Source organism: Manihot esculenta, chromosome 2 (genome assembly GCF_001659605.2).
Source record: "Manihot esculenta cultivar AM560-2 chromosome 2, M.esculenta_v8, whole genome shotgun sequence".
NCBI lineage: Eukaryota > Viridiplantae > Streptophyta > Magnoliopsida > Malpighiales > Euphorbiaceae > Manihot > Manihot esculenta.
The window spans coordinates 7,312,561-7,329,684 of NC_035162.2; the positions used below are offsets into that span (position 1 = coordinate 7,312,561).

The 17,124-nt window shown below is 29.8% G+C and overlaps 1 protein-coding gene and 1 long non-coding RNA gene across 2 annotated transcripts; both read left to right on the plus strand.

Moving 5' to 3' along the window:
• Nucleotides 1-1,809: 1,809 nt before the first annotated feature.
• LOC110609357 (SCARECROW-LIKE protein 7) lies at nucleotides 1,810-4,333 on the plus strand. Its single transcript, XM_021748883.2, has 2 exons — nucleotides 1,810-1,968; nucleotides 2,078-4,333. Exon 2 carries the CDS (start codon nucleotides 2,106-2,108, stop codon nucleotides 3,921-3,923), a length of 1,818 nt encoding a protein of 605 aa, XP_021604575.1. The 5' UTR covers nucleotides 1,810-1,968; nucleotides 2,078-2,105; the 3' UTR covers nucleotides 3,924-4,333.
• Nucleotides 4,334-14,430: 10,097 nt separating this feature from the next.
• LOC110609461 lies at nucleotides 14,431-16,891 on the plus strand. Its single transcript, XR_002487046.2, has 2 exons — nucleotides 14,431-14,798; nucleotides 15,042-16,891. It is a non-coding gene; the product is annotated as an uncharacterized LOC110609461 (long non-coding RNA).
• Nucleotides 16,892-17,124: the final 233 nt, after the last annotated feature.

The window sequence follows — 17,124 nt, forward strand, 5'->3', positions numbered from 1 at the left end:
CCCTCCAGCGCCATGTGAACACGATTTTAAATATCTAGGGGCCTGTTGCCCTGCGAATCCATCAAGTCGATTGGGTTGGACTTTCTTCACTTGAACCTGAGACTTGCCCGTCCAGTCTATCTAAACAAAGTCTGGACTGCGTATTGGAGGATAGACCTGTGTATTAAATTTTAATAGAGTTACAGTATGACTTTCCAACGTCTGCTTAATCATAATTTTGGTATCCAAGACCATTAGTCATCACAAATTAATTATATAACTTTACAATACAAGATAAATACTCAATTTATTTTACAAAGGAAATTTTAATTTTATTATCCATTCATGCTAAATTAATACTTCTTTTACTACTGAATTTTTATTGATTTATTTATATATTCTTAATATATATCATAAATTTATTTATTTTTAAATGTAAATATGTAATTTGATAATTTAAATTATTTATTTTTAATTGCGCGTTATAATATAAAAATATAAAGTAAACTTTATTATTTTAATTATGTTAATTATATTTTTTTAATTTATGTTAAAAAAATAAAATTTCATTTCATGAAAAAACATAAAAGCATTTGTTGTGCTTTGGCGGTGCTGGTGTGCTTGATCTTGGCAGTGTATGGCTGCTTCATTGGTTTGATTTGACTTTTCAAGTGCCTGGTTTGATTCTGTGAATTTGGTCGGTTTGTTCTCAAATGGTTTGGATTTTGGTTTTAATAGTCTTGCCCATGTTTTATGTGGGCTATAAAATGCATCTCTTGGCATGTAAATATAAACATATATATTTATCAAGAAAAAAAAAAAAAAAAGAAAACGAGCGATCACGGGAAGAAAGAAAGGTTGTAAAAGGAGATTAAAGGAAAAGTTTTGAAATTTGTGGTTTTATAATTTTGTTGATGCTTTTCTCTGCTGGACATGGGAAGGGAGTTTTGAATATATAGTTTTGATCGTTTTCTCGAGGATGTCTTTTTTTATTATTTCTCGTTGTCGATTTCAGTGCATTTATTTTTTTATTTAATTTTATTTTTAAATTGCTGTTTGTGAAAGAGAGGATTTCTTTTTCGATCTAGCAATGATGGATTTAATGGAGTTATTAGAATCATCTTTCTATTTTGTTGGGGACTCTACATATTGTTGACGATAAAATTTTAGAGAGTTGCCGCCACTTTTGATAATTCAACTCTCCTAGACCGGTGTTGGTTGCATGCTCTTCTCATTTTCTCTTGGTGATATTTTTTCTATGCTTTGCTCGACTTTGATATATGGACATCAATGGATGTTTGGTGATTTATAGCTTCCAAGAGGCTTTTGTCTAATCCGACGGTTAGTGCACAATTTCAGTAGAGCTCCAATCGGTTAATTGTGCTGGGTTAGTTAGATGGGTTGTAATTTAATTTCTTTCACTGATTTAACCTATTTTGACTTGGATTGATTTAAATCTTATTTTAGTTAGATTTTACGGTGGTTCTCTTTTACCGCTGTGATAATCTGTTAACTGGACATTGATAAGTGCAATAAACTCCGTATTGTTTAGAAAAAACAAGACATTGTATTATTTACTTAACAATTAATGAAATGTAGATAAATGATATTTTTTAACAATAAATGAAAATCATTTGGGAATAAAAATCATTTATTAAAATCTATAATTTTTTAAGCTTAAAAAATAACTGCTGTATGACACAAGTTCCCATCATTTGTTGTTTTCGCTAATTTCTCTCTCTCTTCTTCTTATTATTTATATTTTTAATTTGGTAAATGACGAAGCAGGTGGGGCCCACTATTCATTTAGATGTATTTCAATCGAGCATTCGTTCTCGCATGGTCTCGACCTTTGTTCTTTAAAGATCTATACTTGCTCACTCTCTCTCTCCCCTACCTACTGCTACTTGCCGCCTGCTACTTCAGGCTCAAAGCTAAGCTAACCAAAATCGTGACCCGTGATCCCGTTGTTTCTGGGTCTACAGCAGTGTATGTACTCTCCTTCATCTCTTTAAATTCCTGTACCATTTCAGTACTTCAATTCCTCACTCTGTTAGTCACCAATGTTGTTTTTCTTTTGGCCCTGATGTGACTGCAGCTAATTTCCGGCGAGATTTGGCTGGAGGATGGCATATATGTGCGCTGACAGTGGAAATCTAATGGCAATTGCCCAACAAGTTATCAAGCAAAAACAGCAGCAAGAGCAACAGCACCAGGATCACCACCAACAGCAACAGCAACTAGGCCTTAATTCGTTCCCTCTAAATCCCTGGCCTCCTACAATGTCTGCTAATCCTAATATCGGTTATTCTGGGATGGCCGCTTCCGGTTTCACTGACCCCTTTCAGGTTCCCTCCGGCGGAGATACCGGAGAACCCGGTTTTCAGTTCCCCCAGATGGAGCACCCCTCTACTGGATTTCGGTTTTCGGATTTCAGCGCTGGAGCAGCTGCTGAGTTCGACTCGGACGAGTGGATGGATAGTTTGATGGGTGGTGGAGACTCAACGGATAGTTCCAATCTACCCTCTAGTTGCGACGCCTGGCAAAACAATGCCGATTTTGGTCTATACGGTCCTGATCCATTTGCCACCTGCCCAACTCGTCTCAGCGTGGCTTGCCCTTCGCCGTCCGATCTTAACAGAGTCATCTTCACGGAAACCCAGAAAAGCCCTAATGCACTTCAAGTCCCAGCCTGGGGTCCCTCTCCACCACCACCTCCTCCGCAAGCGGTGGTGAAAGACGCTAAACCAGCCAATCCTCCTCCACCATCGACACTCAAAAACGAAGTAGTCGGCACCTCTTCCAGTTCACCAGATATCGAATCAGCACCAGCGCTCTTGAAAGCACTACTCGAGTGTGCTCGACTCGCTGAATCAGAACCAGATAAAGCAGTGAAATCGCTGGTTAAGGTGAGGGAATCGGTGTCTGAACAAGGAGATCCCACTGAAAGAGTGGCCTTCTACTTCACCGAAGCTTTATATTCCAGAGTTTCTCAACAAACAGAGAGAAGCTTGACTATGTATGAGACTACCAGCGAGGACTTCACTCTCTCTTACAAAGCGTTAAACGATGCTTGTCCTTATTCCAAGTTCGCTCATTTAACAGCCAACCAGGCAATACTCGAGGCCACGGAGAGAGCGACCAAGATTCACATAGTCGATTTCGGGATCGTTCAAGGGGTTCAGTGGGCTGCTCTTTTACAAGCTCTGGCTACTCGCTCCGCTGGAAAACCTGCAAGAATTCGGATCTCGGGTATACCTGCTACAGTTTTGGGGAAATCTCCGGCGGCTTCTCTGTTTGCTACTGGTAATAGGCTTCGTGATTTTTCAAAGCTTCTTGATTTGAACTTCGAATTCGAGCCGATTCTGACTCCAATTAACGAGTTGAACGAATCCTGTTTCCGGATTGATCCTGATGAGGTTTTAGCTGTAAATTTCATGCTTCAGCTGTATAATCTACTGGACGAGACTCCAGTTGCTGTAGAGACTGCTCTAAGGATGGCCAAATCGTTGAACGCAACGATTGTTACTTTGGGCGAGTATGAAGCGAGTTTGAATCGGATTGGATTCGTAAACCGATTCAAAAACGCTCTGAGATACTACTCGGCTGTGTTTGAATCTCTTGAGCCGAACTTGAGCAGAGACTCTCCACAGAGACTTCAAGTTGAGAAATTCTTACTGGGTCGCAGAATTGCTGGTATTATTGGGCCAGAGGAAGCGGGAACTAGAAGAGAATGTATCGAAGATAAAGAGCAGTGGAGGATTTTGATGGAAAGTTGTGGTTTTGAATCAGTTGCACTTAGCAATTATGCCATGAGTCAGGCTAAGATACTTTTATGGAACTACAATTACAGTTCTTTGTATTCTTTGATAGAATCTCAACCTGGGTTTTTGTCTCTAGCCTGGAAAGAGGTGCCACTGCTCACTGTTTCTTCATGGCGTTGATGGATCATGGATTTGCTTTGCTTTGGTATTAGTTTGCACCTGGTATTTTTTCTCAGGTGCGGAACAAATTAGTGTCTATACGCCATTGATGGTTGCTTCATTACCAGATTTGAAACCAGTCTTGCTTAGTTACAGTTTGTCACTTTGTTTATTTTTAATTGCGATTATGCATTTAGAAACTCTTTCAAGCTTTCTGGGACAAATTAATCACTTGGTTTTTGAGTTTGTTCTTTAGATATAAGGTGTTCTTTGCTTTTATTGGGTTATTTTTTTGAAACATGGGAGTCAACAAATTGTAAAAATAGAAAAAGGGAAATGAGAATTGAAGGAGACAAGAAAGATTTCCTCTCCCTTAAATGTTTGTAACTCTGTACATATTTTAATCTCTGATACGATCTTTTAGTTTTCCATGCTCTGTCCACACTACACAGTATTAGACTGCAATAGAAAGAGACAACTGATTCATGGTTCAGCAACTGTACTAATGACATAAGATTTTTCTTTCTTTTCTTTTCTATTTGTGGTCTTTCTGTGACTTGCCTGGAGAAATGGTGAAACAAGAACAGTGGCAGCAGTAAAGGGTGTCATAAGGTACCAGAATCCGCCAGGTTCTGTAATTGGTGTTTTATAATAGAGACCTATCTCTATAAGCTATAGTCTATAGAAGTCTGTGGTTACTGTAAATCAGTATTTGATGAAGACCAAATACAGTTTCTGATGCAGACCTCTACACAAAAGCTGACTCTATGAGTAAATGCTCCAGTAGATGGGTCCTTTTATCTATTTGTCCAACTTCCTCTTTATCTCTGGTAGCTGCTAATTGCTTTCCTCAGAGATAGTTGTGAATAAATTTGAAAGAGACTGGAATTCTTACATGTCACCCTTCTGCTGGCCTCTCTGCCAATTGCATGATCTGAGACAGGTCTTCTAATGCTTGTCCCTTTCATCCACCAATTAGACTCTCACTCACTCTTCTTTTTACACTACCAGTAGTAGAGATTAATATGTTATCTGGTGACATAATTGGAGGAAACAAAGGAGGGAAAATCAGACTCTTTCCAGCTTTCCTTCAATCAATGCATGGGCCAGACAAGACAAAGATGGGCATGATTATCACAGTATTTGGTTTAAAGTCAAAAAATTAATGGAATCGAGATAATTTAGCACTTTAATTTAATTTTTTAAAATTTTAATTTAATTTAATTTTTATAACTTTTAATTATATTGATTCGATTTAATTTTAAAAAATAAATATCGGTGAAATGTAACGGTTCAAAGAACTTATTAATAGGTTTTTTACTTGGTTTAGTGGTAACCACATTGAACATAGAATATTAGGTTCTCGGTTTGAGCTTTCCGGACTTTTTATAAAATTAGGGGTTAAAGATTTTTTATTTGTGGATTTGAAAATTAGGGGTTAGAGATTTTTTATTTGTAAATTTGAGGTTGAGATAAAATTATTTGTGAATTTAAAATTTAACTGTAAAGTGGCAGTCGGACCTCGCGCCACTTAAAGTGGCGCCAGACATTGCTCTTTTTTTAAAAAAATAAAATAAATTGTGGTCTTGCGCTATTTAAGTGGCGCCAAGCCATGATTTTTTTTTATTTTTTAATTATTAATATATTATAATAAAATATTTATATTATATTAATTTAATATATTATTATAATATATTTTTATAATAATAAATATATTTTATAATTTTAATATGATAATATTTAATAAATTTTATTAATAATAACAATTAAGTGATTGTGAATAATATTTAATTGTGGGATAATTTTATTTTACAATTTTAAATATTTATATATTTATATATTAATATTTATTAATAATAAAATATATTAATATTTAATATATTTTGTTATTAATATTTAAATTAAAAATATTACTCACTCTATATAATTTCAGTGTTATAAAATTAATATTATTTTACGATTATATACGATGATACAATAATAATTTAATAAAATTAATAAAATAAATTATAAAAAAATTATTATTAAAAAATATAATATAAATAAAATTATTAAATTAATATAATATAAAATTAATATATTAATTAATTTATATTATTATAACATTTTAATAATTAAAAAATAAAAAAAGTAAATTATAGGCTGACGCTAGTGAATAATGCCATGTTATTCTTAAAAAAACAATAATAATTTCATGCCATTCTAATATAGTAATTTTACAATTAAATAGTACCAATAATTTTGTACACGTTAATATTATTTCATCACTCTACAAAGTACTAAAATCAATTATTATAAATAATTATTATATTTTATAAAAATATTTTTAATATATAAGATATATTATAAAAATTAATAGTAAAAGGGCCGCATACAAAAATACTATTAGATATTATATGAAAACACTGAGTTATTTATAATTTATTAAAAAAAATAAATTAATTAATTAATTAAATTTAGTCTTTAATAAATTATAAACAATAAGGTGATCGCATATAATATTTAATTACAACATAATTTTATTATGTAATAAATAGCAATTCAATAAAATATAAATTTAATTTTTATAATTTTAAATATTTATATTAATTAATTAATTAATTTATTTATTATTAATTATTTAAATTACAGCACAATAAAAAATAAATTTAATTTTTATAATTTTAAATATTCATATTAATTAATTAATTATTAATTAAAATTAATAAAATATATTATAATAATATATTAAATTATTATAATATAAATATTTTATTATAATATATTAATAATTAAAAAATAAAAAAATTCATCGCTTGGTGCCACGTAAATAGTGCCAGACCTCAATTTTTTTATTTTTTTTCAAGGATAATAATGTGGAGCCAGAACCTAGCCCTTTTCAAATAGGCGTCAAGTCATCTTTTTAACTTCCACCTAACAGTTAAATCCTAAATTTACAAATAATTCTATTCTAACTTCAAATTCACCGAGCTTTCCACATCTCATTTTACCTTTTCTCTCCTTTTTTTTTTGTTTTTTAATATTAACCATCCATCTATAATAAATCTCAATCGTTAATTTCTAAACTATATATTCATTCTTTCTAATTACAAACCTAGCCACACCTTTACTTCGCCGCCTCTCTTCTTCCCTCCTCCTCTCTTTATCGCGCCTAACACAGCAAGGCAAACATGGTGCCGTTGTACTCATTTCATTCAGCCGCCTCTCTTCTTTCCTCCTCTTCTTTCATCGCGCCTAACACAGCAGCAAGGCAAATATGGTGCCGTTGCACAACACCACCATCACGCCGTTACACAGCACCACCATCGCGCAGCACCCTCACGTTGTCGCACAACAGCATCGTCGCGCCGTCGCACAACCGCATTGTCGCACCGTTGAACAACAGCATCCTCGCGCCATCACGTAGCAGCTCTGTCTCGCAGCACCATATCTCAACGATTCCTTCCCGTAGCGTTTTATTTTGTTATTTGAATTTGAAACATTGTTTTTTTTTTTCAATTTGTAATATAAATTTTTATTGTTGAGATTTGATATTGAATTGGTGTTAATGTGTTTGATCAGTGTGGCGAATATAGGAGGAGGTGGAAGAAAGAAAGGGAAAGGACTTTGTTTCCCTTTCATAAAAATCTGCGATCCAAATGAGTTTTGTAGTGTTGCATATGTCATAAGTAAACAAGTTGTTAAAGGGCTTTGCACTCCTAAGTCCTTGGACATCAACCATGTAATGTGAGATGATGAGGGAGAAGTGGACCAGTAGGCCTTGGTTCTTTTTATTTTTTTTTTTTCAAACAATTGATTTTGACAGGTTCGAAATTGAAATTGAAATTGAAATCACTTTTAAAATAACTTCTGGTATCTATGAATTAAAGTCTATTGGTCTTGTCTTTTATTACACATGTTTTTTATTTGGGTTATTTTGTATTTATGTTTAGAAATAAAAATAAAAATCAAAGTCATGGATTATGAGATTTTATATTTGATGTGTTTGTATATCGGCCTCTTTTTTCTCCCTGAAAATTATTATTAATCATTTATTTTTATAAAATTACTGCTTTAATCAAATTTTCAAAGAGATAGTTAAAAAAAAAAAAAGAAATTCTACACAACATAAAAATTGAATACGGTTATTTTAAGCAGGTTTGACGAGTCTTATGATGATAATTTATTTATTTAATTAATATAAAATTATGAAAGTGACTTGATGGGTATGGTTTTTTTTTTTTTTTTTTGCTGATATAAAAAAATACACAAACATTTTAATCCAGAAATTGACTCAATTTTGATTATTAAAAATATATAAATTTATTCTTTTTATTTTGAGAATAAATTTATTCTTATTTTAATGTTTGATTATTAATTTTAAGTATGAAAATAAATTTAAAGCTTAAAAACTACAATATGATTTAATTTTAAATATAGTAAAAATTCATAATTTAATATACACTATAATAAAATTATTGGGTAAAAATATTGGAAGTGTTTGGTATGCACGTTAAAATATAATTGAGTATTTAGCATGTAAATGTGCAGTTTCATTGAAATAATATTATATATATTTTATTTTTGACAATTCAAACATAAATTGTATTTTTCATAAGTGGATTTATTTCTCAACCTACTAATATATTTTATAATTTTGATATAGTAATTTAATTAATTTTGAACTTTTTAAATGAGTGTAGAAAATTATATTTAGGTTTCAACAATATTTTATCTACTGATAGTTATTTATTATTATAAAATAAGAATTATTAAACTGAAGAATTATCACTCGGTGAGAATGAGGAAAAAAAAAAGACTTTTTTTTAAAAAAAATACTACGATAACTGCAAGGATGGGTTGGGCCCAACCAACCATGTGACGTCGTATGGACAGCAGTACACAAACGAGTAGAGCTGGGCTTCTTGGGCTCAATTTGCAACTCACAAATCACAGCAAGTATTTATTGATTTGCTTACAGAAGTTTTAATACTGTTTTTTTTTAACTAATCTATTCCGTAGCTCAGAGTCTTATTCTGAGCTTTTGAACTTTTAATATATATATTCAATATTATTTTTTTATCCTATAAATAAATATATACTGATAATAAATAATAATGATAATAATAATAATAAAATTTATGTAGCACCGAAAATATCAGAAATATAATTTTGTACTCATATAAACATCATATTAATGGATTTACTTCTCATTTCAAAAAAGAAAAATTCTCAAATTGCAAAGCAATCTAGGGAAGATAAAATAACTAAACAATACATTAATGAAAATGTATGCTGTTTGAAAATAATAAAATAATTTATTATGCCTTCTTGCATCCAAGGACTACTTTAAAATTAATTCAGTAAATATTTATAGTAATTATTTAAGTATATATATATATATAAAGGAGAGATAAATATCTAATGTTATTAATTTTAAATTTAACATATTTTAATTATTTATTATTATAATAATAATTTATTGAATATATACACATATATAATATTATAAAAATGAGATAAATATTTAATGTTATTAATTTTAAAATTAAAAGATTTTAATTATTTGTTATTATAATAATAATTTATTAAATTTATAAATTTTAACGTTTGAAAAGTTTATTTATGAAAAAATTCTTTACTAATCTTTTTGTAACTCAATACTCTGACTTTTTCCTCTTTTTTAAATTTAATTTTTTTTTCCTTCTCTATGTAAACGATTTACGTCAATTAATTATCGATGAACAAAAAGATGTTATTGTCCCTATTAAGAGTTCCAAAGATATTCCGATAGTCACTTATGATTTCTGTATAATGGGGATATTTTTCACATAAAATTCAATAAATTTTCAGAATATATAGATCTCTTTGACAGATTTACGGCAGCAATCCTCGGACAGTTAATATATTGAAGGATTTAGTTTCTAATTACAAGCCCGACATTTTATTTTTGATAGAAATAAAAGCTCTTAATTCTAGTATGAAATTTTTTCGTAATTTTTTACATTTTGATAGTTGTTTATCAATCAATAGACAAGTATTGGGAGAAGGTCTTTCGTTAATGGGGAAGAGTTATGGGTCTATTTCTGTGGTTGGTTTTTTTTTAAATTTTATTGATTTAGTTGTTTCGAAATTTAATGTTCAATAACTTGGGTTTCTGGAAGATTAACGACGACGTTAATTTTGAAACCTTATTCGAGTTTTATCTCGTATAAACTCTCTTCCGTAGATTTGTTCGGATGATTTTAATGTTTTATGCTCGAAATATGAAAAAAAAAAGGAGTATATTTGTCAAATTATCTTATGCAGGGGTTTAGACAAGCACTTGAAGAGTATTTTTGCCAAATTATCTTATGTAGGGATTTAATTTTGAATGAGTATAAATTTTTGTTAGAATTTAAAACTGATATTTTTATTAGATGGGTTCATCATAATACTATTTTAACTGCTTATACTTTGACTAGAGAATTTATTAAATATGATAGTCTTTATTTAGGATAATATCTTTTTTTATTTAATAAATTTTATTAATACAATCAATAGTTTTGCTTTAAAAATAAAATTTAATTATAGATTCATAATCTATATATATATAATAATAGAATTTTCTAATATATTTTTACATCATTTAGGAGAATATAGAGATTATTTAATATATTTTTTATTTTAAATTTTAAAATAGATGATAATTTTATTATTTAAATTAATTTAAAATAAAAATTATTTAAATTTTGATATATATATATATATACTAAAAAATAATTTTTTAACATGATGGTAATAAAATAATATATTTAAATATTAAAAAAATAATTTTGATAATATAAATTACGAGATAATAAGAATTATATTTTAAATTAAATATTTAAGAAATATTATAAAAATATTATAAAACTATTAGATAATATATTATATATATAATTTTTATAATTATATAACTATTTATCTAGAATTTAAAGTTAGTAGATAAATATTTGTATTTTCATTTATATAAATAGTAAAGAATTAAAATTTTAGATAATTTATTAAAATAAATTTTAATTTTAATAATATTAAATTATTAAATAATAATTTTTATTTAAAAAAATAAAATAAACTTTGTGTAGAAAAAAATAAATTTTATTATATTTGATCACGTGATTTATTGTATTTTTAATTAATTTTAAAAATTTTAAATAAAATTTAAAAGGATGATTATATTTATTAAAGATAATTAAGAATATCATTAAATTCATTAAAAGATGTTTATAAAATATTAAATAATTTTAATAATAAATTTAATTTATTTAATTTATACAAAAGACATTAAATATTAAAATATTATATATATAGATTTTTATTTTATTATATTAATAATTTATAACGTTAAAAGGCACGTTTGAAAAAAATTAGTAAACTATAAAATCAAATATTCAGATATAATATAAATATTTATCACTTTCTAAAAAAATTGTGATTTATTAAAAAAAAACATGAATTGTTAGGTCACAAAAAATCCATTAATTCGAATACGTAGGCAGCAAGTGTCGAATACTAGGGCTTTATACAGTTATTCCTCATTACGTTTCTCTGATAAATGCTATGTGCCGTAACATGAAATAAGTGATTTGTGGTTATGGTCAGGCCACTAGACTGTGTTCGGTTCTCCTGAATCAGACAAATTTGCTGACTATCAAACTCTTCCCAAAGCCCTTGCCTAGGTGCTTCCCGGTTTGGACAACCTTTATATTCATATAAGAACCTATCCCCCAGGAAAATGCCAAAAATTCAAAAATATGAATCCTTCGATCAGATCAATAAGAAGTTATCATTATCCGCCTGCCATTTTCATTTATCCTAATTCAAACCAACTAGGTTGTAGGACTGCCGCCTCAATGATCAGTTCGAGGCAAGCCACTACTGTTGAGACGAGCGCACCAGAGAATCCACACAATATGGACAAGACTAAGAGTCAAAACGAGAAAATTGGATTAGATTCTTATAATAATGAATTGAATGTCTTAATTTGTAGTTGTATTTTATGCATATAAATTGATTTTAATTTGGACGTGGAGTCCAAATATTATAATAATACTATTTGTAATTGATCTGATTGAGTTGTGTTTTTGTTTTCGGCCATGTGGGATTGCACGAAGCTTATGACAAGAAGCAGGGAAGTGAAGTGGAGGAGGAGAAAGCCAGGCGCCAGGCACCAGACCAGTGCACACTCTTAACTCACTGCTGTTTCTTTTCTTTTTCTTTTTTTTTTCCCGTAATTTAGGTCGAGAAATCTAACCTATATGGGTGCAGACTCTAATTTTTAGTTTTTCAAAAAAAAAAAATTAAGGGTTAAATTAATTGATAATATAGTTCTAATTTAAAATTAATTTTTTTTAATTAGTAAATTGTTTTAACATATGAATAATGAATGGAACTAATATGCCTTCACAAAAAAAAAAGACTAATATGCTTTAGGCTTTTTAAATAACCAGGACTTTTTGTGAGAACGTAATACTCTAATATAAATTACAAAAATAATTCTGTATTTATCTAATTGAAAATAAGAGATATTGGGTATATATATACATATATAATAATAATAATTTTAATCTATAAAACTAATTATTTGCAAATTTTAAATGTAAGCAATAATTTTTTTCTCATTTGAAATGTAATATAATAGACCCAAAAAGAGAGTATAGGAATGAAATATAATTGTTTATCTTAATTGTAAAAGAGAGAGAATATAATTTATTTTTTTTAATAACGTTCGCTTTATTTATTTTATGAATCGTTGTATTTATTTGGATGATATAAAGAAGTAATAGAAAGAAAATATTTACATTTAAATTTGGAAGTTAATAATAATTTTATATATTTTATTTTCTCTATTTTTTATCATGCAAGTAATAATCAATCCTGTATTATTTAAATTAATTAAATAAAAAAGTAATTTAATTTATTAAATAACTCAATTCAAAATTAAATTAATATATTAAATTCACAAGACTTTTTATTACTTTATTTAATTTAATTAAATAATAAAATTCGATTCGAAATTAAATTAATTGAATTTATATATAAAATTCACGAGACTTTTTATTACTCTTATTAGTGGGCATCCTTAAAATCTGACCAAGGCTCGAATTCTGTGGTCTTCTGCTTTTTTTTTTTTTTTTTCTTGTAATATAGCATTAACTTTTTATCTGAGCCATTCATTTATACTGTAAGATCTCAACCATCAAAATCTATAATATATATTCATCTTTAATTTCTAACCATAGTTGCCTTCATTTTTTTCTCTTCAAACTTTAGAAGATTGAGTTGGTTGCCATTCCTCCACAAATCACCTCCCTCGCTGTCGTCGCTCTTCTGACTTGACATCTATTTATTTGTGTGTTTAATTTGAATTAGATTTAGTGTTTTAATTTTGCAGTTTCTGTTGTAATTTATATATAGTTTTGAGAATCTGTTAAATATTAATTGAAATATTTGTAGTAAGTTTGAAAATTTTAAATGAATTTAAGTATATTGAATTTGTGTTATAGGTTTTTTGTTCAATTTGTTTGTGAACTGATAGATTATAAATGAAATAATTTATTTTAATTTGATTCGACTGGATTGATTTTATATTTTGATTTGATTTAATTTTTAAAATAATTTAAATTTAATTTTTTAAATTTTATTCAATTTTAATTTAAACTGACAAACGACTCTAACAGCCAGCCATCATGCATATGAAGACAAAAAAACTGCATAACACGCATAATGATACACCGCTAAAAGCCAAATAAAAGCACTCCAAGGCTTAACCTGGTGAAAAGTACATCCTGTAGCCTTGAAAGGTCTAAGGTTCGACTCACCCAACCCCCTATTTCAAAGAAAAAAAAAACCAAATAAAAAGAGCTGCACTCTCCAAAGGCTAGAAAGGCAGAACATGAGAAAGAAAAGGAAGAAAAAATACTTAATCTGTATCCGCCTCAACAAAAATAACTTCACCGAAAGGTATTAAAAAAATTGTCATGATAATTTCAGTATTGGATAGAAGTGGAACAGTTTAAAGGAGACATCTTACATTTCAACGCCAAATAATCCATTAAAAGAGATATGCAATAAATCTCAATATTGATAATTACAAACCAAAACAAATGAATCAAAATAAACCACTATAAAATCATAACAATAATAATCACAAATAAACAAAAAAAAAAAAAAACCGCAAACAAACCACTATAAAACTATCAAACAGATTCGCAAAGACACAACCTCTCAAAACAATAAAGATAAAAAAACTATACAATTAAAAAATCAGTCACAGAAGTAAACCACATCCTCCACCAAAAAAATGCTTCTCTCCATTCTCTCCCTCTACTTTCTTTCTATTCAATGAGAAAAACATGATACTATCTTATTATATTTAATTTTTCCTCTTATTCTAAATAAATAAAAAATTAAGGGAGACATTTTAATTATTCTACATGGTTAATGTACCGAAAACAATATTATAAATTTTCTTATTTATAATATTTTCTCTACTTGACAAGGTCAACAGATATCCAATACGGGCGAAAGCAGCGAAAAGGATAGTGATCTGTTTCTGCCAGCTCATGCTATCCCGTTCATTTCGTTGTAATTACCTAATTCTTAAGCACGGCACCAGCTTAACCACGTATAGCACTTCTTGGCCATCGATCTTTCCGCCTAGTTAATCGTGTGCGTCCATTCTACACTAACCCCCCTATATAAGAACAGTTGGCGCCTTCTGTGTTTCTTGTTCCGTATTCTGCTCATTTCTTCGATCCAGATCTCTCTTCATGGCTTCTCTTCGAGGTTCATGGCTTCTTCTGCCCCTCAGATCGCTTTTTGACCTACGTGCTGATGGTAATTTCACGAGGCGATTCGAATTCCATCGTGCTCCTATGGATTGACAAGTAGCAGGTTTGTTGTATTCCGTTTCCATCTCTTTTTATCTAATTCCTTGGCCTCGTTTTACCTACAGTTTGAGTTATTTATCATATATGTACACTATTTTTATATATCTGTCATGGATCTGTTGCTTCCGTCCTTAGTTTTTCTCTGCAAGGATCCTTCACTTCAAGGTAATATTTTCTTGCTTTGATTCTTTATCAAAAAGCTTGACACTAATTTACTCCTATCATTTATCTTTGGTGCTTGCTGTAGGTTGTGTGGTGTTTGTCGAAGAACACTGTTGACCGTGGGATCCTTTCTGCCAGCAGTATATCTTCTCATAGCGGGTGTCGATTTCTTTGTTTGGGATTAATTTCGACCCCTGTGGATGATTTTTGCCGGGTGTAGCATGCGGTATGGTGCGATTTTACGACTCTAAGAGAATGTAATCGGCTGATTGATGTGGAAGGATGGAGATGGGTTGTGTGATATGTGGGATGTATAAGATATATCAGGACGGAAGCCCCAATGTTGTTTATTTTATGGGGCTGCAAGTCCTTGGTTGATATCTTTGTCATCCGACCTTTGCCATGACAGGTGCGCTTGCATGGCAGGTCCCCGAAATTCTTAATAAAATTATTGTTTTTGTGTTCTGAGGGGAGATCGCACGGGGATTGCCCGGGTTCTCCCCTCTCTCGTGTGTTGCTTCTCCTGCTTTCTTATTTTTACTCGCCTTCAATAATCCAATCCGTAACTGATACCAGAGCTTTCTCGAGGCGCATCAACAACTCTTTCAAGGTAATCTCCAACTGATTGACGTTCTAATTTATCTCAATTAGTTTAATACAAGGCCTTCCTGGATTGAATCTCTCAAATTTACATTTGCATGTGCATGCTAGCTAGCCATATGGGGCAATGGTTGTCCTTGCTTAGCTTCATTATTGAGATTAGAACTAAAGCTATGTTGGATGTTTGAAATTGGCAGTTTTCACGTAGGAGTTCATGGAAATCGAGTTACCAATTTGCAAGGTAAAAGAAATTGCATATAATTCAAGAATAATTCCTGATTCCGCAAATTAACAAATACAAATGATTCTTGAATTCTTCTGATTGTGCAAATGAATAAATAGAAATTATATATTGATCCTGGAAGTTAATGATGTGTGCTGTTGTTATTATCTTTTAACTTTCCTGCGGGGCAATGCAAACTATCCAAGTGTCCTCAGCTTGCAATTCTTTGAACTATATCTTTGATGTCTTGAGTATAAAATTATTTTTAGCCGGCAATAATCAAGATTTATCCTTCGATGGTCTTGCTGATTCAGGTAGTGATATGTTCCTTTAAATTGGATTTATATCTGTTGGAGGGATTTTTTATTTTATACATTTGGCATGATTTATTTCTGATGAAAAAATTCTAATGAAATCCTACATAGTTTTATTTTATTTAAAAATAAAAATTTTGTAAAATAAAAAAATGATTTTTTTATTTTAAATAAAAAATTATAAAAAAATAAATTGAATATGATTTTTTTTATTTTAAATAAAAAAATTATATAAAAAAAATAAATTTAATTAAATTTTTGTGGAAATTATTATTGTACCATTGCAGCAGCAGTGCTATTTAGAGTAGAACATGGAATGAAGGTGCTGTGCGTTGTACCGTTTCTCTTTATTGTATTTTACGTTATCGATGGTGTTGGGAACTAGTTTTACGATTGGAAATTATTCTGTTAATAACATATTTAGCAAATGTATTGATACTTTGTAATGAGAAAAGGAACATCGTTATGTATTGCAAACGTGGTGGGTCTCTGGTTTTTGGCATTTGGAGTGCTGCTTCAGAGGCGGTTTGCTTGATCCCGAGGAAGTTGCTGGTTGGCTTCACAATGATTTGCTTCGAGGATCAGTGGAGGACTCCAGCTCAACCACAAGCCTTTGAGGTGATGAATCAAAGTTAATATGTATAATCTGATGTTTGTCTTTTGATGTGGTCGAACCCTCGCGGCATTTTAAAATCTTGATTTCCCTTGGATGGTTAATTATCATGCTAAAATGCCTCATCTGTAGCTTTTATACTTGCCATAAAAGGGTTGAGTTGAATATGATGATATTTAATATAACGTTCATGACGCAAAATATAAAATGATTGTGAATGGATAGAAGTGGGATTGGCTTGGCAGGGCTTCCGATTCCTAATTTGAACATGGTTCGTGAAAATATCTAGGCTGTGTTTTCTAGGTAGGTGTATTTTCAAAGTTTTTGAGTCCCACTAACATGTGTAAATATGTATTTTTATTAAACTTAGAAGAAATAATTTTTGGGAGAATTATTATATTTATTGAGATTTAAAAAA